This window comes from Onychostruthus taczanowskii, unplaced genomic scaffold, assembly GCF_017590055.1.
Source record: "Onychostruthus taczanowskii isolate IOZ18803 unplaced genomic scaffold, ASM1759005v1 scaffold25, whole genome shotgun sequence".
NCBI classification, from domain to species: domain Eukaryota; kingdom Metazoa; phylum Chordata; class Aves; order Passeriformes; family Passeridae; genus Onychostruthus; species Onychostruthus taczanowskii.
The window spans coordinates 11,064,609-11,087,059 of NW_024499796.1; the positions used below are offsets into that span (position 1 = coordinate 11,064,609).

At 38.3% G+C, this 22,451-nt stretch overlaps 1 protein-coding gene across 7 annotated transcripts in view; it reads left to right on the plus strand.

Moving 5' to 3' along the window:
* The window catches only part of RALGPS1 (Ral GEF with PH domain and SH3 binding motif 1), a 68,885-nt gene that overhangs the window by 38,882 nt on the left and 7,552 nt on the right, over positions 1-22,451 (plus strand). For 6 of the 7 annotated variants that reach the window (XR_005952825.1, XM_041406374.1, XM_041406373.1 and 3 more), the window contains 5 exons: positions 6,469-6,536; positions 18,070-18,196; positions 18,754-18,905; positions 20,105-20,156; positions 20,432-20,512. Coding sequence is in view for 6 of the 7 variants with exons in the window: in XM_041406374.1 (XP_041262308.1) it covers positions 6,469-6,536; positions 18,070-18,196; positions 18,754-18,905; positions 20,105-20,156; positions 20,432-20,512 (480 nt within the window). In the remaining variant the exon portion in view is untranslated. Of the gene's footprint in view, positions 1-6,468; positions 6,537-18,069; positions 18,197-18,753; positions 18,988-20,104; positions 20,157-20,431; positions 20,513-22,451 lie in introns of those variants that run through there. The other variant, XM_041406376.1, reaches the window with a different exon arrangement.

Consider the following 22,451-nt stretch of genomic DNA (forward strand, 5'->3'; position numbering starts at 1 on the left):
GCATTGGGTCATTCACTTCAAAAGCTTGTGCTTGGTGATGAGTTGAGATGTTTGTGCTTTTGTGTCTGGTTGATCACAGATACTAAGAATAGTGATTTTTCTCTAGGAAAATAATTTGGAAAAAAAAAGAAAAGAAAGTGTTTATTGTTCTCATAGCAAAATGTATCTGCTCCATGGAATTGGAATTCCTGCCAGAGTGCTATGGCAGAATGTGTAAATTCTTACTAATTTCACACATGCTTCTGTGCTTCATTAAAGTTGTGAAGACAGAAAAATTAAACTAAGTAGTCATTGGTAAAGGTGAAGAACTGTAGTTAGTAGAGACTACAACTCCTGGATTGGATTAAAGAAACTTCATATTGTTCAATTTGATTTTTAGATGGAGTTTCCTGATGATGCAACAGTGTTAACACCATGTATACAACAGCTTTCATGACCTGTACTATTTCAGAAAAAATGAATTAAACAAGTGTTTTCCACAAACATATGATACCATAACATGATATTTGTAAAAAGTTGAAGTAATTCCATTTTAAATTTGAATATTATTGTAACTTTAGTAGCAATCTTGCTAATAATGCTTGAATGTATTTGATATATCTTAAAGTTCATTTAATCATTTAAAAAAAAAAAATTAGTTATTTGTGAGATTAATTCAATCAAGTTTAGTGGTTTTCTTTCCAGCCTTCACTGTGGCAAGGAAAAACTGGACTAAAGTTACAAAAGGTATTAAAAAGAAGGAAAGATTTGATTCTTACCACAGGAAATTTGCTACAGCTTATATACATTGGAGAACTTTGATCTTTTTCTACCATGTTTGTTTCATCAGAATAAAACTGTAATTTTAAAAATAATTAATTTAATTAATTCATCAAAACTTGTCAGATCTACCCCTAAAGAAAACTTTCCTTCCTCTTCCACTTTTACTCTGGGTAAGAAGTTTTTGGATTTTGTTTTGAGTGTTTGATTTCACATTTTCCTCTCAGTTTCCTTTTAGTTTCATAGCATTTTTTGGTCCCCTGCCAGAAGAAACTCTAAGCTTTAAAAATGCAGAGAGTACTAAGTTTTTAGAGTGGGTAAGAATCTCTTCTGTCTTTTTCTTTGCAGTGACTGCTGTTTTTGAGCCAGGGACAGCCTTAGTCCTCTCTGCAGAGAAGTGTGTGTCACCTTTGGCATGAAGAACAGAACTATCTCAGTACCAGGCTGTCAGGGAGAGACGCTTAGATAGTTGTCCTAAAACGTATTGGCAGAATCCCAGCACGCGTTTTGCCAAATGAGAACCTCAATTACACTGGAAAGGAAAATATGGCAGCCACTTTATATAAACAAAGCTTTTCTCTACAATTTTTTTTTGTGCCAGTCCAATTGCTTCCTTTAGGTTTATACTTGTCAGCAAGTAGGAATGCTCCAGAAAACCCCTGACAATGATGTCATATCCTAAAAATAACAGATCTTTCTTGGTCAGCCCATATACTGTTTTCTGCAGAAGCTGCTCAGTTTTAACAGTGTGTAGCATTGTGGCGCAATGCTACATCCTCTCCTAACCAGACATACCTTGCAGCCATTCCTATAAATTTTTTCCTGACCTTTTGGCATCGTTAGGTCAGGCCATGTATTCTCACAGTTGTTTTTTGAGTGAAACCAGTGTGAAGACTGTTATTTGTATTACACTATTATCAGTGTGGACAGGACAGGACAATCAGGCTGCTACCTGTGCCTGTGATTTGGTTCTTCAGTGCATATTAGCCAATATAGTAATAAGATGACTTACAGAAAAATCAGTTCAAATTTAGGTTCAGATAGGCAAGATGCTATGGGAAAACATTCAAAAGAAATTGATCAGCAATTAAAAGGCTGTACTGATTCCTAGCAATGATGGTGCTATAGAAGTCCTAGCTGTACTCTGTTAGTTCCAGTCCTATGGGAACTAATGGTATTAAATGCCAGGTGCTTAGTACTTATAGTAAGTGTTAGTACTTAAATTAGTACTTGCAGCAGTGAACCTTGGTTGCAGTTTGTCTTCAGTAAGCCTCCCAGGCAGCTATATTCTCTGGATCTTTTCCACCAAGAATTGTGGTGAAAGGTGGGGTGGAAGAAAACCTTCACTGTTAGTCTGAGACTCATTGTGATCCAGTGGCCATATGGTTCCGTAGCTGTAATTGTGGCTTGACTGTCCCTTCCACAGGACACAAAATAGAATCACAGAAGCATGGAATCACTAAGGTTGGAAAAGAGCTCCAAGATCATCAAGTTCAACCTTTGACTGATCACCACCTTGTCAACTAGACTAGGTAAACTGAGTGCCACATGCAGTTGTTTCTTGAACAGTTCCAGGGATGATGATTTCACTACCTGCCTGGTCAGCCCTTTCCCAGTGCTTGACAACCCCTTCTGTGGAGAAATTGTTCCTGATGTCCATCCTGAACCTCCCCTGGCACAGTTTGAGGCTATTCCCTCTTGACCTGTTGCTGGTTGCCTGAGAGAAGAGGCTGGCTGTACCCTCCAGTCTGGGAATTGCAGAGATAGTCCCTGTGCCTCTTTTTATCCAGGCCATGAGCTGCTCCTCAAATGCCTTATCCTTTAGGTCATTTCCCAGCTTTGCTGCCCTTCTCTGGGCATGCTCCAGTGCCTCAATGTCTTTCCTGCAGTAAGGTTCCCAGAGCTGAATCCAGTGTTCGAGTTTTGGCCTCACCAGTACAGAGGGACAATCACTTCTCTAGACCTGCTGGCCATAGTGCTTTTGATACAGGCCAGGATGCCATTGGCCTTCTTGCCCCTATACCTGGGCATACGTGAGCTTATGCTCAGCTGTTGTTGATCAGCATCCCTAGGTCCCTTTCTCCTGGAGCACTCTCCAGCCACTCTTTCCTGTCCTGTAGCAATGGATGGGGTTGTTGTAACTGAATTGCAGGAACCAGCATTTCATCTTGTTGAACCTCACATCACTGATCTCAGCCCATCAATCCAGCCTGTCCAGATCCTTCTGCAGAGCATTGATGCCTCCAGCACATCAACACTCCCACCCAGCTTACTGTCATCCATGAACTTACCGAGAGTGCACTCGATCTTCTTGTCCAGATCATCAACAATGATATTAAATAGACTGAGCCATGGGGAACCCCATTAAGGACTGGCCCCAACTGGATGTGGCACCATTCCCCACCACTCTCTGGTCCCAGTCATCCAACCAGGTGTTTCCCAGTGAAGAGTCCACTTGTCCAAGCCATGGGCTGCAGCCTCTCCAGGAGAATATTGGGGGATACTTGGGGACGGTGTCCTTCCAGCAGAAGGTCCCAGCAACCTACTATTGCTTGACCTACTGTCATAGGACCTCCTGTTTAAACGCTAGACTGGCAGGCCAGAATGTCCCAGATATGCCGGACCCATCTTGTTGGGTACGCAAATAATGGTCAGAAATGCCCTAAGGGACAGCTTTGAGGACTGCACTGCTTTGGTGCAACTAACATCATCCTTGTTTCAGCAAAGATTAATAAGTTTTGTTCAGCCTCCTCATGGAGCAGCTAAACTTCCGTGAAAGACTATTCTTTGTCTTCATTCACTTGCTTGATACAAGAAAAATTGAGTTACAGTGCCTGTACTGTCCTAGCAGTAGTTCCATCCTGTACTGGAGAGCAGACTCCCATGAGAAAGAACTATGTTCAAGACTGACTTCCTGTTTTATTTTCCGCATTATGTTAGGTTCCTCTTTTCCTGCTTGCTAGGAAGGTTACTCTAAAATGACCTGTATGGTCCAGTAGCAAAGTGTTATTTAAAACTAGGTTGAAATAAAAGTCCGTCCATCTTACTTTCCAGAGCATACCTGCCCTAACATGTTCAGAAAATATTTTGAGTATCAGGCTTAAAAAAAACCAGAAATTGTTCAGCCATTTTGCTACAATCCAAGAACAAAGCCTTCACATACTCTTCCTGTGCCTGTTCCTGTAGAAGCTTTGTCTTAATTTCCGATGGTGGGTTGGTATTTGTTAATTCAGCGAATCCCTATGCTGATTTTTTTTCCTAGAGATTTTACTTTCAATTTTTGTTTGACCTTAGGTTATTAATACTAACTCCTCAGTTTTGAAGCTTCAGTTTCTTGTGGACAGTTTCTGAGGCTGATATCTAGGATTTATCCTGATGTGTCTCTTAGCTGAACTCTTGCAGTATAAATTTGGAATGTTGAAATTTCATATGTTGACATTTAGACCATGCACTAAAACTAGGCTTCCTTACCATGGTAAAACAAAGATTTGTTTTTTGAAAAGGTTTCCTGAAACAAAAAATAAATCCTAACAGTACTGTGATATTGGATGAATATAGTGACTTCTGAGCTGAATTTCTGATGATACGCAGGGGCAAACACAAAACAGAGTGTCTTTATGCCTTATGAGTGGTTTGTTAGGCATGCTGGAACCAAGGTAGTTTTTTACTTAAAGTGATGCTAGTGATTGACATTGAACATTCAGCTGTGAGAATGTCGTTAGGTGTGTGAGGATATGGATGATGCGTGTTGGTGGCAAGCACATCAGGTCTCAAGGTATGCACTGATCTATTGAAAGTATCACACTAAGCCTCTCAGGGGCCACAGATTCTGGCTCAGAAGTCCTCTTTGGGAAACATTGAGCATGTGTGTGCATGTGTGGAACTTGTGCTGCTCCATGGAAAATGGAATGTCAGAGGAATTGCAAAATTTCATTTGGGTGGTTGAAAATAGATAAATTGCATTCTAGTTTTTCTGGAAACATTGCAGAATTCTGGCATCATGGAAGTCGACATCCAAACTGTCAGAGACTTAGAAAGGGCTAAGATTCAGAGTACAGTTTAACACAACCAAACAGATAACCAGCATTATCTAACTTCACATATTCTGGGGAGATGACCATTGGAGAGTGATGTAATCTCATTTGATAGCACTGAAGACTCATTTGTTGCTCTGTCAGTAAATTTCTAAGTGCAGCACACAGCATGCGTGCTTTCTAGGAGGTATAATCATAGCATAGCTCTTCCTAAAACCTTGTTAAAAGCATAAAGATGTTAGGCTTTTCTTCCTGCTGTTATGTTCCTCTTTTCTTCCTCACAAGAATAATTTTAGACAGAAAGAGAGAGAAATAGTGTAGTGCAAGTAGTTGCATGGAAGTTGATCTCACTTGCTTTTGTCACTAAAGAAGGTGTAAGAATGCACTTGCCTTAAATCTTCATTAAGAACGTAATTGTTTCGCCTTTTTTCCATACTGAAAGAAATTTCCATGTGATCAACATTTGAATCGTGCACTGATTTGTATTATTGTAACTCTAGGAGAGTTATGTTACTGCTTCCTGGTTGCAGAAATCAAGTGGACAGAAAGAAAAGTAGTCTGGAATGGAATGATTCATTACCTACTTGAAATACATTACTTTTGGGTAGTTAAAAGTACTGTCAGAAGAATAGAAATTCAAAAACATGAAAAGGACCATGGCTTTGTTAACTGACTTCACACTAAAATGTAATTGACAGTGTTGGAATACTGTAGAGAAGGAACTGAAAGATATTCCCGATAAAGAGTAATAAGGTGATGGTGAGCCATGCGTGGCATTTTGAAATGCTGTCATAGGTTTCTTCCTCCACCCTCTTGCATGTTTTTATCTGAAGTCAGAAAGCCTTTCCTTGGGGTGCACAGCAGGGTGCTGCAGCTGGAAACTTTCCAGCATTTGTGTGTGTTCACTGCTGGGCAATGACAGCAGTTATTTCCTTTGGATTTATGCCTATTCCATTAAAATTTACTTAACATTGTAGTCCTTCATACCTTTTTGTTAGACTGGTACAGAGCAAAGGACCCGAGAATGTCAAGTTAAGATTGCCTAAACTTGAGAAATGGCAGAAGTGATGTGCATTGGGACATTGAGATTTGTTGGAGTGCTGAGAGCACAGGAGTGAGTGAGTACATAATAAAACACATGGAGTGAGGCAGCGTGGCATATAATACTTTCTTCTAATTACTTTCTTTTATTATTAAGTGTTGGTCACTTTGCCCTATTAAGCTTCTTTTCTATAAGTCACGGTAACAAAATAGCTATTTCTGTGTGCACATTTTGACATGGTAACAGTAAATTTGCTTTCATGTTTAGAGGGAATAAAATGTTAGGTTTGTATCTAAATTACTAACTTTTTTAGTTTGTTTTTTTTTTTTTGTTTTTTGTTTTTTTTTCCCAAGGCGAAAGACTGAATTACATTTTTGAATTGAGAGGGAGAATTAAATAATGATTTCTCTTTCTGCTTTCATAGACTTCCCTCAGAGTTTCTTTCTTGGTTCTGACAGGTAGTGATTTACTTCAATAAAATAATTGTTTTGTTACATCATAGAATAAATAACTACACTTCCAAGAAAGTAAAATTCCTAGTTAGCACTGCCAAAATAATTACTTCTTCAATTTCTTTCAACTTTTATTGAGAATTTTTTTTTTGTTAATTTCTCTAAAAACTTGTTTTTCCAGATTATCTTTAAGAATTGAGCCAGGTAACAGCTCTCCTCGACTGGTTTCCTCCAAAGAAGATCTTGCAGGTATAAAACATCATTTGAAAATTTGAGTAAGGAAATATTTTTAATTACAGAAATCCTCTACTGTAGTGTATGGGAAAACCCAGAGGTACATCAGTAGCATGAATCAACAAGAAAGATTGCTGACTTGTACAAAAGCAGTTCCAGTTCAAGGGACGTCACAGAGTGTTTGCTAGTGTTAGAACAGGTGTCAGATTATGGGATTTTTTTACAATGCTTGCATTTTCATCATTATTTAATGAGTGAAGAAAAAAGAGCCTTCTTGCAATTAAAAAAAAAAAAAACCCAAAAAAACCAAAAAAACAACAATGCAGTGAATAACACAGGAAATTCTTCCTTCAGGTCTCTGTGTGATCACATACATTTGAGACAATTTCATTGTGGACAGCAAGAGGACAAAAGATTTGTAGCAACAGTAGCTTCTAGCAACATCTGAAAAACTAGAGTACCATCCATAAGTTGACAAATGCTAATCTGCTGTTTATTGCTATGACCAGACTAAACAAACATCAGGCTATGTGAAATGTACTTCCTGCTATATGAGCCATTATCTCAAAAGCTGTTCTGTTTTAATCTCTTGAACCTGAATGGCCAATTTTCTGTCTCATTATGTAAAACCATGTGTGAATGTAAAAACCCCAAGGAGTCCAGACCACATCTGACATTAATTGGCATTCAAAATGTCTTTTTTTCTCACCAATGAAAGGCACAGTAACTGAGAGAAAGAAAAAAGAAGATGCTAAATACAAAATGAAGAAAAATTCCATGTGTTTTTCCTCTGCCTCCCAGCTCTTCATGTTGGCTGCTGTCAAATGACCAGTTGTTTTTAGGGAACCTCTTGTTTGTCCTTGTTTTGTGATTGCTATTTCCAGAGTCAGATAAACACTTGACCTGGTCATCAGTTTCTTTAGGAAGGTGCTTTTCCTTTCCCTGCTTAATGCTCAGTATTATTAATTGCTGCATAAAGGAATAGTTCACAGGATATTTTGGTTTGTTATGAGTTCAAAAATAGCTCGTAATGAACACTTTGTTTGTACAGAAATGCATTTGGAAGTTAACTTCCCCACAGGAGCCATCACAGTGTTGTTCTCTGTATCTGTGTCTGGAAAGGTGTTGAGAAGTTACCAGGCTTCTGCTAAGCAGTGGCCACTGCATTAAGGCTATCTCTCCAAACCCAACCCCCTGCCAAAAAGGCCAGTGGGCTGGGGATGGGCAAGAGGCTGGGAGGGTACAGGACAGGGGTTGGGCAGCTTAAATAGCCAGGACAGCTGATTTAAGCTGCCCAAAGAGGTATTCTGTACTATATGATACCCTCATCAATAAAAGCTAAGAGAAAGGGGGGAGTGAGGCTGTTATTATTAAGGTGGTTTTTCTTCCTAAGCATGTGCTACAATGCTTGGGTTAGGCCGTAGCTTCTTATTGCCCACTGGTGGGAAGTAGATGATAAATTTTCCTTTTGATTTCTTTTGCTTCTGTACACAGTTGTTGCTTTTTAAAACTAATTTGCCTTTATCTCAGCCCACAAAGGTTTTGTATCGTATTTTCTTCACCTTGTCCTGTGAAGGATGGAGAGTACTGACAGCCCATGAAAGTCAACCCACCACATCATTCCTCATTTTCTTCTGCTTTTGTGAGGATTTGATTTTTCATACTAAAGACTTGAAACGAAGTCATTGCCTCTCATTTGATTACATCTTTTACACATATAAACCAGAGAAGTAAACTCTTTGTTTTCTGGCTTTTACTTTGTATTACTCACGTCTGCATGCTCAACTCTTGAACTTTGATGTTGAAGCACTTCATTTGTATGATTATGGAATATAATTTCAGTCGTAGCAGCATGGCCTATGATCATCACCAGTACTCTGTAAGTCTTAATCAAGGGCTGAGACCTTATTAGAACTCTAATGGAAGGCAATTAAAAATGCAGTTCCTAAGCTGGAAACGAAAATTTTGAACTTGTCTGATCTAGGCAAGGAATACAGCATGATACTGCAGTGAGCTCAGCTGGAGTCCACAAAAAATGATTGGGACAATGTTCAGTAGTACCTACTTCATTGAGTATGTGATCCTATAGTATCTGGTAGTATTAGGAGAGGGTGAATTTTCCCTTCTGAATCTGCAGTGGCCTTCAGTGCTGTGTAAGGTTGCTTTACTCAGAGTGAAAATTAATGTGATGAGTAGAAACCAAGTGCTGAGTCATTCCTATTGCTCTATTATTCTGTTAGTATTTCCTTCGAAAGCTTGACCCTTTTGTGGACTGCTCTATTTATTTCTTGCTCAGCTAGAGAATTCTCACTGCCAGTTAGACAATGAATGCCATCAGCATTTTGTAATACCCACAGGAATTTTTCAGTGAGCTGCACCTGTGTGGCTGGAACAATGCTACTAAATGGAATCCAGTACATTTTACTGGAAATAAGTTTTAGTGAAAACTTTATTCCTGGAGAAGGTTTATTAGTTAGCGTGAATTCAGACAGAAATCTAACTAAGCATGAAGGCAATAACTTATTGTTTATTTCACAACATTAATAAATAGGAGTATTGCCATATGTTAGTTTTGGATAATTCTGAACAAAAATACTCAAATATTAGTAATGAGATATTTGAACATGGAGAATTAAAAGTAGCACATTTACAGGTATTGCTCTCAATTTTATTTGGATTCAAATTACACCTTGAAATTAATTCCACTTTGGACATTGTATACCAGAAGTAAGTCCTTTGCAGGCGGTAAGCTACAATGATAATAGATGATCTCAAAATACTTTGGGCAGTAGTTTAATGTTCTAGTTAATGGTTTAAGGCATGGGAGTCTGATAATAGTGATTTAAAGTTAAAAGTTCTTAGCCCATAAGGCCAGTCATCAGTTCAGTTGTCCCGATAGGACAAAGGTTATTCCATTACTAATAGCAGTAACTTTAGTTGAGTTTTGCCTGTGACATGCTGCCTCCTTAGAGATCAGCATGTGTTTCCTAAGACACAAAAAAGTTCAATGTCATTGGTAATAATTCCAAAGCCTATAATTGGATTAAGTGCAGGGAATAGTGTCATCTTTGTGTTTTAAAATATAATTGCATGTATTGATGACGGAAATGGATTTTACTTGCCAGCACTGTGAATTTATCTTCTACCCAGTTTTCTCTCTTTCAAAAAAAATATTAACAGTTTACTGTAGCCAGAGACATTGTGGGTTTCTTTTTTCCCCTTGAAATATCTTTATGAGTGTGAGGCTCAATAAAAACAGTTAAGTTCTGCAGCATTTCTATTTGCAAAGTGCTGGAGAAAACCATGTGTCCATTTTCCACTTCTTTTGCCAACTAGTTTTCCAGTAAATTCAAACAGGAGGCAGGCATCTGATTAAAGTGACTGTCTCACAACAAGCTATGTTTTGTATATTAGTGGCTAAGAGGGTCTCATTTAATTACCAAATGCATATATAATTGTGAATAGTGCTTTCACAGGAAGATTTAATGTCTTCCATAATGCTGCAGAGATTCTTGTCCCTCGCAAGTATAATTTAAGAAGGAGCTTTAAGCAGTTCAGTTGAATGCTTTTGGGAGCCGTGTGATTCACACAACTTCCTTGGCAGCAGCTTAAGTCTGTTCATTCTGCCTTGCTGTGGTTTGAGAGAGAGAGAGAGAGAATGTAGCTGGGGAGCTTATAGCATGCTAACTGTTCACAGTTTCTCGTTGAATTAGCTGTAAAAGACATCTCTGTTCCTGCAGTGTTAGCTGAAAGGTGCTTGTCACTTATGGTAGGGCTGTTAGGTTGTTTTGGAAGGTATAACTCAATAAATTTTCCCAGAACAAAGGAAAATATTTAATGCAGTATATGGTAAATGTAACCCTTCTAAGCAACTGACATTCCTCAGAATTTGCACACCAAGTGTAGCTCAGTAGAGAAATGTTCTGTTATGCATACTCTTTCTCATCATGTTATTTGGAAAAGTTCAGGGTGCAGTGCTAAGCAGAACATACAAAGTGGTTACTCATTCTCTGGAATATAGCATATTTGCTCTGTCTTGAAAAACAATATAAAAAGTTAAAATAATGGTAAAATAATTACCATATCCAGAAAATTATATCTAATACTAAGTGACTCAAAGACTGGTCTTAACAATTCTGTGATTTTTAATTAACCCGTTCATTAAAATTAACACCTAGCATTAAATTCTAGCAACAGACAGGCCTCTGCTGTGGGTAGCCCTTATTTTGGGGGATTTGTTATGCAGTAGTCAGAGATGGACCTTCACCTCTCCTTTTGGTTTTTTTTTCCTTTTTGTTTTTTCCCCCAAGTAGGTCTTGGTGTAATTTTTGAGGGGAAAATAATTAGACCAGAGGTTTTCTGTTACCATCATACCAGGAATGTGGAATAATTAATCTGAAACAGGTATATTCTCTTCTTTGTTACTGGGGTAAAATTCAACCCATATCGCCAAGTCCATTCAGCTTTGAGAGCTAACTCATAATAAACTTAGAGTATATATTTTAATTAATTAGAAGAGGTCAATTATTGGATGTAGAATATGTGATATATAGGAGTTGAAAATCTAGAAACAGAAGGAAGAAAGCCTGGGGATGTTTGCACATTTGTAACCCTCTGAACTTACTGTACTACATTAGTGATATCTCTACTGCAGTTACAGCATTTTATAATAAAAAACCCCCACACTATCATTTTCCATGTAAACACTGCGTTTGACATTTAGTTTTGCCATTTGTTTTACTGGTTGCTTTGGCAACTAATAAATAGTTTGTGCTAAGTGCTTTAGCAGCCAGTCATTCTGTGGAAATGAGGATTGTCTAATCCTTGTGCAAATTCTTGGTCATTGCTTCATGTGCACCATGTCTGCTTTTCTTACGCAGGACTTAGGGTAGAAATGGAAGAACTAAGTTTTCTTCACATAAATTTACAGACTGTCCAGAAAACTTTTACTCTTTGGTTTACGTTCTCTTCCTCTGTGATACTTTCCTGAGAAACTTTTACAACTCACTGGAGTATTTTTGAAACAAATCAATACCAGACAAATCTGTGGATTCACGTTATCAACCACTAAATCCAGCTGGAATTAGTGTACTGTGGGTTTTTTCTCAACATACCAAAGCTTCACAAACATTGTAGAAGAATATTCTGTCAAAACAAATATGAATGTCCTGTGGAGAGAATGATTGTGCTCAGTTTTTAGCTTCCTCGCTTTCTATTACTTTCTGTGACTTCCTTACCAAACAAGTCTAATGTCCTAGTTCATTGATGCTTATTTTAACTACCAAGCTATTATCCTGAGGAATGTTACAAATATAGACCAGCCAGAGGACAAAGGGCTTTTCTGCCTTGTTTTGGAGGTTTGGTTGGTTTTGGTCTTTTGTTTTTGACTTTTTTTTCACAGCAGTCACCTGAAGTAGTTTCTGTAAAAACTTGTTGGGTTTTTTTGGTTTTTTTTTTTGGTTTTTTTTTCTTTTGACTGATTGGTTAATGTATTTGGTCAAATCCAAACTTTAGTCTCCCTGCGGCTATGCTCCCACAATGGCTGTGTCTTCTTTGCCAATCCTGATGTCACCCAAGCCCATATACTGCCTTGTAGATCCAACTGCAAAAACTTCAGCTTTTTTGCTGAAGTGTAAGTCTGGGGTTTGCGCATTCCACTGGTACAGAATAAGTAACACAAATGCTGACAATTAGTGATTCCATAAAAGTGACACTTAAAATTGAAAATATCACTTCTATACAGGAAGCATTTGAAGGAAAATACACTCAAGTGTGCTTACTGTGCAGTCAGGAGTACGTGTGTGGTGTGTGAGTGTATGTGTGACAGCTTTTGGGGAGCTTGGAGGAGCACAGGGAAGTGCAGTCAACAACTCAGATTCATGTTTTTAGTTTGCTCTTGTCTGAGAAGCAGCCATAACATAATGTCTCTTACATGTTGTATGCATTAGTAACCTTCTGTTGAATTGTAAAGCAATACTCTGAAAATTAAAACTGCTCTTTTACAATAGCCATCATTCTAGGTGTAGTTTTTTTCTGTTATTCTTGATTCTGTGCACAAAATTAATCTAAAGTAATTCATTGTGTGTTTCTAGGTCTTTCTCTTTGAAAGTTTTAATTATCACATACTGGTTACAATGGAAACAGAGTAGTAAAAATTTACAGTAAAATTTTAACTAGAGAGTCTGCAGTTTGGAATGTCTTTATTTTTTAGAAACAGAGCTGGTAAGTTTTACTTCTTTACTGCTCACCAAAAAATAGTGAATAGTTGAGACTGTTCTACTTTCCTGAAAAATCACTCAGTTCTTCATCATATAATAGGCAACACATTTTCAGTTTTTAGTTTGGATCTCTAGTACTGGTTTACTGATAGCTTTTTAGTGGAGAAAAATTGTGGACTGTAACTCCCTCACCCTGCTGCTTTTTTTAAAAGCTCTGGAGACTGTAAATGTTCACATGTTTTACTGAAGGATTGCAAAAGTAACATTCATTTATAACATTTGAAGGATTATTCATGGAAAAATTATGCAAAGGAAAAAACAGTGAGATCCTTTGGGATATGTGTAAACTTTTCCAAATGTTCTTGCCACAGATCTCTGAACAGCATTTGACTTGCTCTGATGAAGTTGTCTCACGTTCCCTAATGCAAACACATTTTTAATAACATTTTAATATTTTTATACATCATTCCTGTGCATGTCAGCATAATCTTGAAAATGATGCTGAGAAATAATGAAAACCAAACTAACCCTTGTTCATGCCAGCTGACTGGAAAATCCTGCTAAGAGTGCTTTGTCTCCATGAAAGGCAAAATAACAGAATAGCAATCATGGTAACAGTATGCACTAGGAGTGGAGCCAGAAGAGTAAAGACAAGATTTAGCAGTAGCAGATGACTTCACTTATTGGAAAAAAGGGGCAAAATAACTCAATCCCAAATGAATTTAAGTATTGGAATTTTGTTATCAGCAGTATCAGGCATAACTTCCCCAGCTAATTGCTCAGCAGTCTGGTATGTCCATAAACATCCCTTTGGTCTGTGCAGTTGTCATCAGTATCTCACTGCTTACCCTCTTGGCATCCTTCTTGACGTGGGCTCTCTTTGTCTCTTACTCCTTTACAGAAATGAGGTCATCTGCTCGATGCCCCGTAACTCATGCTGACACTCACTGTACCCCAGATTTCTTGCTTCTAAGTGTAGCCAGCTGAGGAGAACTCTATAAACTTCACCATTCTTCTTCATAGACATTTGGCAGCAGAGCAGATATGTAAAGCAGAGCAGACTATGTAAATGTGTTTAAGTTCAGGTTCTTATTACCTTAGCACAGGGCTAACAGAGCTAAACTGTATGGATGTCCTTCTCTCCTTGGAGAAGAGGAGAATGCAGAACTGCATTGAAAATGGTCAGTCCAACCATAAAATACCAGCACAGATGATATTTCTGTTTTCATCTGATCCCACAAAGCATTCTGTTTTCTGCCATCAGAATCTTCACTGAAGACACCTAACTAGGAATTTAAATAAGTCACAGAATCACAACATAGTTGGAAGAGACCGCAGTGGGTCATCTAGTCCAGGCTCCCTGCTCAGGTAGGGTCATCCTACAGCACATGGCACAGGATTGTGTCAGATGGCTTTGGAATACCTCCAGTGAAGGAAGCTCCACGAGCTCTCTCTAGGCAGCCTGTTGCAGTGGTCTGTCAACCCAGATCCATTTCCTTCTTTGACAGGACTGGTGCAAGCAATTGTGATTGCCATATATAATAGCAAGGAAGCCAAGCTGGACTGTTGTCTTAAGTTGTAAGACTCTTACACCTATTTCCACAAACTGTCACCCTTGACATGTCGCACCTTAAGCCTGGCAATATTTTTATGTCAGCTGAAATTTTAGTCCCTAATATTTTTTTATATTATTCATAATATTCCCTGTTATTATATTATCATCTGACATGTGGAGTCCTTTTAGACATGCTACATAATTTGTTTCAGGGGGAGGGTGGCAGTTTATCAAACTTTTTCTGTTCTAAAGCAGTCCAGGAAATAAAAGCTCTTGCTTCAGTCAAGTAATTATCATCTTTATAATGATCAATCTTTAGATAGTTTCATGTTGCAATCATATTAGAGTAAATTTCAGTCCATGCTCCCTAAAGAGAGGGAGAAAAAAAGGGAGCATAGAGTGAAAAGTCTCAAACTACTATTTCTTGCTAGATAATATCTCTTACTCTTTGTAGTTTTGATAGTAACATTTGAACCTACCTGGAGTCAAATCCAGCCAGCTTTGATTTTGTAATAACTTGATTGTGTCAGCAGTGGACTTGTTATTTTGCTGTTCTTTCTGATAAAGTAATTTTGATGCAGTCTCATGCTTTTGTTTTGTTGCATATCAATGCTTTGGAACAAAGTCAATCAAACTGCTTTCAGGTCCCTGATTCTCCCCTGTGAGAAACTTAACCATTAAACTATTATGTGTTACAAAATTTAACAGTTATTTCTACATGTGGCGCAATGTCTATGTGAAAAAGCACTGCACTATACTGATAATCCTCCAGGGCTATGCCTTAAGATTTCTGCTATGTCACAGGCTGTGGTTTCAGTAACTTGTTAAAAATAATACTTCAGTAGCATTCAGTGAACTTAAAAGAACTTAATGTCATCCACTTGAAAAAAACTTAATGTAAATCAAGGTTGAGAACTGGCATCAGAAACACCTGAATGACACAGCAGGTAGCAATATAAAAATGAACAAATCCTGCAACCAAATTAAGGGACAAGCCTCAGAGTGGGCATATTAACTCTGAAGTTTATGCTGAGTTTCAGATGAAACTCTTGCTGATAAATGCTCATAATTTTCAGGGAAATTCTTTTTTAGCTGCCACTGTTTTTATCCTGGGTTTCAGTTCCAATATATTTTAGACTTCTTAGCAGGTAATAAATATCTTAATAATCCTAAGTATTTTCCTGTTCACAAGTTGAAAAGTATCTGATGGAAAGGCACTAGAAAGAGAGCATGTAGAGCAAACTTCCTTTTTGGGAACCTAGTCCATCCGAAGGACTGGAAGTTTTCAAACTAAAGAACTTGTAAGAATTTCTGAAACTTCTGAAGGCATTTGTTTTGTCTCTGCATAAATTTTAATTTGTAATGAAAATCCGTGGTAAAAGACTTTAGTGAAATGTATATTCTTGCTACTAATGCAGCAGATAAGATTTTTCAGACCTAATGGTGAATTATGAATCCATACAGTTTCTACATTAAACTAGGCAACACATAATTGCATTCATAATCATACTTTTTCTGTCCTCATTTGTGCTTCAACTCCATGGCAGAAATGGAAGATGAACTGCTTTGGTTTTAGGGAAGAAGCTTCCTGTGTTGTGTTACAGCCCAAATGCATCAAAATTTTAGTTGTATGTGCAGCAAGCACATTGTACTGGGCCCTCTCCAACATCCCAGATGTGTGTCTTTAGGTGAATCGCTGGATGAAGTAATGACTGAAAGTGCATTTTTTTAAACTGCACGTGGCCATTAGGTATAAGACCTTCTCTGAAGCTGCATATGCCAGTGACTGATGCTATGACTGTTGTATTTCACAAATTTGCAGTTGTGTGTTGGTAGCAAAGATGGGCAGGCAGAAATGCTGTCCTGATGATATATATGAATGAGGCAGAAAACATGCTTAAAAACTGTTTTGTCTTTGTTCTCCTACTAAATTGATGGTCTGATGAGTAATACTACTGAAGGTTCCTCTAACAAACTTGTCCCTCCTCTCTGTATTGCTAAAAGAAGTTGTGTCTTTTTGCTTGTCTTGCGGCTCAATTCATTATTAATTAAGCAACATAATGCACTGTTTGCTCAAATGTGCAGAACACTCTGTGGATTAAATCTTTCCCCTTACTGCTAGGGAAAACGCTTTGCAATTTTTCCTAGTTACAATCCAGTTCACAGTGAAATTCCAGAGTCTGGGCTAGGGTGAAATAAAAATACAGATAACTTGGAATTAATTTCTATGTTTCCTACAACTTGATATAAATCTATATTGCAGAGTGAGTATGGGCAGGAAAGCATCTTGCATTTATTTGGGGTTTTTTTGCCTCTTACTTTTTGTCCTTTTTTTTTTTTTTTTGTCCTCCTTTTGAGGACAAACTCATTACTGTTTCTCCTATTTCTTTTTGTGTCTCATGAATCCTCAGTTCAAGGCAGAAGTTGATACCTTCCTTCAGGGTGCATCAGGGTAGAGAGAGCAGCCTGTATAACAAATAGAATGTCTCAACTAAGGAGAGACCTGTAAGGATCATTGAGTCCAACTTCCTGCTCCTTGCAGGGCTACACAAAACTGAATTATATCACTAAGAGTGTTGTGATATAACCAGCTTTACCTTGTACTCTGACAGGCTTGGTGCCATGACCACTTCCCTGGGAAGTCTTGTCTCTCAGAACCATTTCTGTTAAAAGTTCATGTTCACATCCTGTTGTCAAACTGTGCCGTGGAATGTTGGTGTTTTGGATTGGTTTTGAGGGGTTTTTTTTTCTGTTTCAGTTTATTACTTATTTGATGCCAGACACTTTTGTAAATATTCTGATGATGATTGTACATGGCTTTTCACATCACAAAGTTTCCTCTTGTGTCAACCTCTTAATGAGTGGGTTTTGGTAAGAGTCCAGAAGCCGACTAAGCTGAGGTTGCTGGAACCTCCAAGAAGTGATTTTTGTAATGTAGAGGAAAGTCTGTTCTGCTAGCACCTGGACTGTCCCAAGGAGAAAGATACGGGGCAGATGAAGACTTTCATGACCACTGTTCCCACTTTCATCACAAGCACCAATGCCATAACTAAGTGTTTAAAAGTGAAATCTCAGCTGTTTGCTGTGAAACCAAGAAGAGCCTGGTATTTACTGAGGATGATGACAGTCCGTGTTTTCCACTGTATTGCAAAGGTCACTGCCTGCCTTTTGTGAACAGCATCGAGGAGCTGGAACAAGACCAGTTTGTCCATGTTTTCTGTGAGGCCTCATAAATTCTGTAAATTGAGAGGAAGAATGATTGCAGTGAGACATCTCTAGAGCTCATAGATGTTTGAGAAGTAATGCATCTGTCTGTCCATTAGGTATATGAAGAGCCCTTGGATTTTCTTACATGCTCAAGCTGTGAGTCAGTATGAGCAGATTGTTTACAGTTTATTCACAACATGAAGTTGTGAAGAAAATTCAAAACACGTGTGAACGTTCCTGTTCACACCTGAAGTACAAACCGACTTTATGGCTCTGTATATTATGCTTTGGCACATCCAGCTGTTGTAAGGATGCTGAGAGTTTTTGTAGTTCATTGTTAAAAGTATGAGCAAAACTATTTTAAAAATTACTCCAGGGAGTTCAAGATTATGGAGATGAATTTATAACAAAAATGGATGTGTAACCCTAATGGGCAAGAAACAGTGCTTCAGAAATTGTGCCTTTTGGTTATCTGTAAAAATTAATTTTAATCAGTTCCTGTACACACCAGCCAATGAAATTTCTGGAATTTGCATCAGTCCGGTGTTAAATAATCTCTGTCTTTTAGGTCCGTCTGACATATCAGCAATTATGAAATTCAGCAGGAGACCCACATGTCCTGATGCCTCAGTAGCAGCAAGTCTACCTACACCTCCTGTACCAAGGCACCGGAAGAGTCACAGCTTAGGAAACAAGTGCGTAATCTCAGCTGTCTCATGCTCAGGCAGTTACACGTGTCACAAAAATTTAAGATAGCAGCAGAGAACATGCTAGTATTTGTCTTTTCCATTTCTTGTATTGCAAAAAATGTTTCAGGCTCTACTATGTATTCTCTAGGTTTTCTCTTTACACTTTTGTTATTTTTGCTGACTCTATTCTCTGCTAGTGCCAGGCACTGGCAATACTTGAAAGCTGCTTATCCACTTTGGTCTGTGGATTCCTGGTGTGTCTCCTTTTTCTGGGTTTCTGCTTTTGCTGCCACCAAGGATGTTCAGGTTTTATACGGAGGAGTTAAAACATTTACAGCTTCCCAGCTGCAGAAATTTAGTAATTGTTACTGACAAAGAGAAGTAAAATCTGAAACTCATTTTGGTAGTAAAGGAGCATATGTACAGTACGTGGTAGCGTATAATTGCCTGCTCCTTAATAACCTGCTGATGAGGCAGAGGCTGAGTGGAAATAATGTGAGCCAAGGGTTGCTGTTAGATGACATAAGAGGGGTTTCATGTTTTTCTCTTCTTCCATGTTCCAGTATGATGTGTCAGTTGAGCGTCGTGGAGAGCAAAAGCGCCACCTTCCCGACGGAGCGGCCGCGGCACCTGCTGGACGACAGCGTCCTGGAGTGCCACAGCCCCGCGCGCGGCCACGCGCCCAGCGCGCGCCTTGCCAACGGCCTCTCCATAGGTATCGCCTGCCTGGGAGCGACACCCTGCTCCTGTCCCCAGGGCGCTGCACACTCCCTGTCCGAAGGCAGAGAATTAGGAAGGTTATTAGTTCCCTTGCAAAGACTGGTTGTTTTCGTGGATGAAAGTAGATACAGAACTGCTACCTGGTCAACCAGTGGATAATCAGCTTTCCTCGATTATCCGCTGATGCTTTTGGTAAAGGGGCATGAAGTTTGGTTTTGTAGATGCTCGGTGTGTGACACAAATTGTTTGTCAGCTTTTACCAGAGGGAAAGTGGATATGTATTTTAAAAGCTACCTTTACACACAGAAAGCTTTAATTTTGAATATATGTTTTAGAAGGTAGGGGATTTGTTTGGTTGTACTCTCTAAGACTTACAAAGAAACGTAACATGAACATATTATGGTATTATAATAAAGCAATTATTATAATATCAAAAAAGTGATCAAGAATCTGTGTTCTAAGCAAGAGAAAGCCACCTTTTACGAGGCTTGGGCAATTTCTAGAATAAGCAATTGACTGTAAAAGATAGCACATTTCTTGACCAAGAGTTGGACACTGAGATGATCTTTGCACTTCTGAAAATAGAGGAACAGCTCACTGTATTAAAACTGAGGCTTAGAAGATCAGTCCTGGGCAAATTAAAACTGTGAGCTAAACAGCTGTGCCAAAACAGGAGGGACAGATAGGTGATGGGCTTGAAGGAGAGATAGGAACTTTAGTTATGAATACCATCATATATGTATATATATTTTATTAACTCCTAGCAGCAGCATACAGCTGATAGATCTATTAGAGGTGTGTTTGCTTCTTGAAAATAAACCATGATACCATATCTAATAACTTCAATTGACTTATGGATATTGTGGTAGAAATATTGTCTTACAAAGGAGCTGGATTTTATGTACGTGAAGTGCTCAGCTTCTGAAGTAGAAGCATGATGAAAATTAAAGTAATGGTATTAAAACACAGCAATAACATAAGTTGAGAGTGAGATAATATAAATGGAGAGGCTCATGTAAGCCTCTTTCAACTAAAGATTTTACCATGAACTCTAAACACTTCTTAAAAACATGATTTGAGTAAGTGGTGTCCACGGTACTATACAAAAGAGTATTCTGGTGATCCACATACACTGGCTTTGTATTTTCACATGGGTGGTTTTCTTACTCCTTCTCTGTACTACTCTCTTTCTAGATAGCAGTGAAAGCTCAGAATTTAGTGAGGAGCTGCCGTCAGGGCTTGAAAGGTGAGTTAGTCTTCATGTACACTCACTGAGCACTCTACAGACTTAGCTAAGAAATTCACAAATGATCCCTAACATAGGTAAGCCCTAAATCAATAGTTATTTTTATCAATTTATTGATTAGTTAGGAAAAAAAATGGCAAACATTTTGAAATAAAGCACTGTAAAGGTATTGGACCTGAAAAGATTGGGAACTATCTCTGTCATGTTTACCAAACCTTAACTGCTGAAGTCTCAAACTAGAATATCCCTTATCAGATATTTGCATTCACAAACAGGGGTCGTTTATATGCCACGCTGGGACCTAACTGGAGGGTACCAATCAGGAATTCTCCTCGGAGTCGAAGCTGTGTCTACAGGTACAGTTCAGGGTCTGCTTCTTTCATTGTATGGTGCTAAACTTCAATTTGGGTCTTTATGCTTTCCTAGTGTAATGTATTTTGTGTCCAAATATCCTTGTACGACCATAACAATTTACAAAGTCTCCCCCTCCTGCTTGTAAGAATTCCTGTTAATGGTAAGGCAGGGTTATGGCCCATTCAGATGAAATTCAGTTTAGCTATTGATTTAACTAATGATGTCTGGCTTCTGTTTTGCAGAAAACTAGGCTTTACGTAGGGTTTTATAAAACCTTTATGGAAGCAGGTTTGTCATGAAGGCCGTCTTTGACTCCTATTACAAGTGGTGATGTTAGAAGGATGCCTTCTTGACCCTTTCCCACAATCTGTTTCCTGATTTACCAGACAGCTACCCATAATATCTGTCCGTGTCTGTGTAGTGTGTTGATTTTGTTCAGTAAAAGGGTATGACCTTGGACCTCAAGTAAGAGAGGGAACATCCACAAGTCATATGTAGGTGCTCACAATGTTGCTAGTCACTAAGAAGTGGACTTTCTAGAAGCAGGTAATCCATTTGCAGGCCTAAGAGAGGTGACACAAAATTTTATCTAGTTTGAGGGATAAAAATCATTCCTTCTGTGTATACCTGGCCTGAACTTGACAAATTCTGTGATGCTGGCAAATGAAGACATATGTTCAAACAGTTAAGAAAATAGGGCCCTGGATCAGTATTCTGCAAATACTGTGATTTAGTTGCAGTTTAAATCCAGTCAGATTTTATTTTGTTTAAATTAGTTTGCTTCAGCCATTGTAGAAGTATCGATATAATATATAAATTACAGCTGCCTTACTTGTGCCAGTAACATCTGGTAAGAGTACAAGTTAGAGATTAGACAAAAATAAAAATACATACTTTATAAATTCATAAAGAAATACATTTTGGAACAGTATTTCAGGTATTGCAGCTGCTCCTGGAAAATACTTTCTTAACATGACCATGGTAGACCTGTTGCAAAAACATACAAAAGCTAGAAATATAAAATGTACAAAGATTAAAATGTGGAAAGCCTTTTAAATCCACAAAGAAGAGTTATTCCCTAAAATACGTTTATTACATTTATCCACCACCAAGTAAATCTAATGCTTGTGGTCGTTCTTCCTTTTCTGAAACCTTCTACTGCCTCTGTCAAATAGAGACTTGGCAAGAATGCACATTAGCAGAGGCCAGGCAGGTGCATGCAGTGGAAGAAGATGCACCTGGCAGTTGGAAGGGCTGTCCTTCCCTAGACGTGGTTGTGCATGTCACTTGGCCCCAGCATGAGTTCAGATTCATTTATGGACAGATAAATAAATGTGTTCCTTTCACAGCTGCGAGGTAGATTGTACACGTCCTTTTCCTTGTGTTCGTTATCAGACATGATTCAGTTGGCGCTGCTAAACCCTGTTGGTCCACATAAGAACATCAGGGTTGTGAGCACGTGGCAATGAAGAGATGTTAGCAGCAGATAACCTACCAATCAACATTGGGTTGTGGTGTTATTAATGGCTGCTTGCATTTCTAACTTTGCTTACACTTGGGTTCTGTCAGTTGTATCTCTTTCTCACTGTTGTATGTGGTATGTTTTATGTTCATCCTGGAAAAGGAAAAACTGTTCTAATCTCTGTAAATAAATTATTGAACTTACTTTTAATAATTATTAATAATTATTTAATTTATTTTTTTAACATAGTTTTCCCAACTCTTTTCCAATTAGGCAAGATATTTTCATTTAATTTAAAATATCATTTGTGGGAGCTCTTGTAAAAAAGAGCTCTTGTACAATTGTAAGCCAAAAATTTCCAGAAATTCAGGTAATTGCTGTAATTTACCAGAATAAAAAAAAGAAAATTGCCTGTTTTCACTTTGACTTTGGGTTTCAGTATTTATTCTGTTTTATTTTTTCATGTCTAAGCCCCCAGA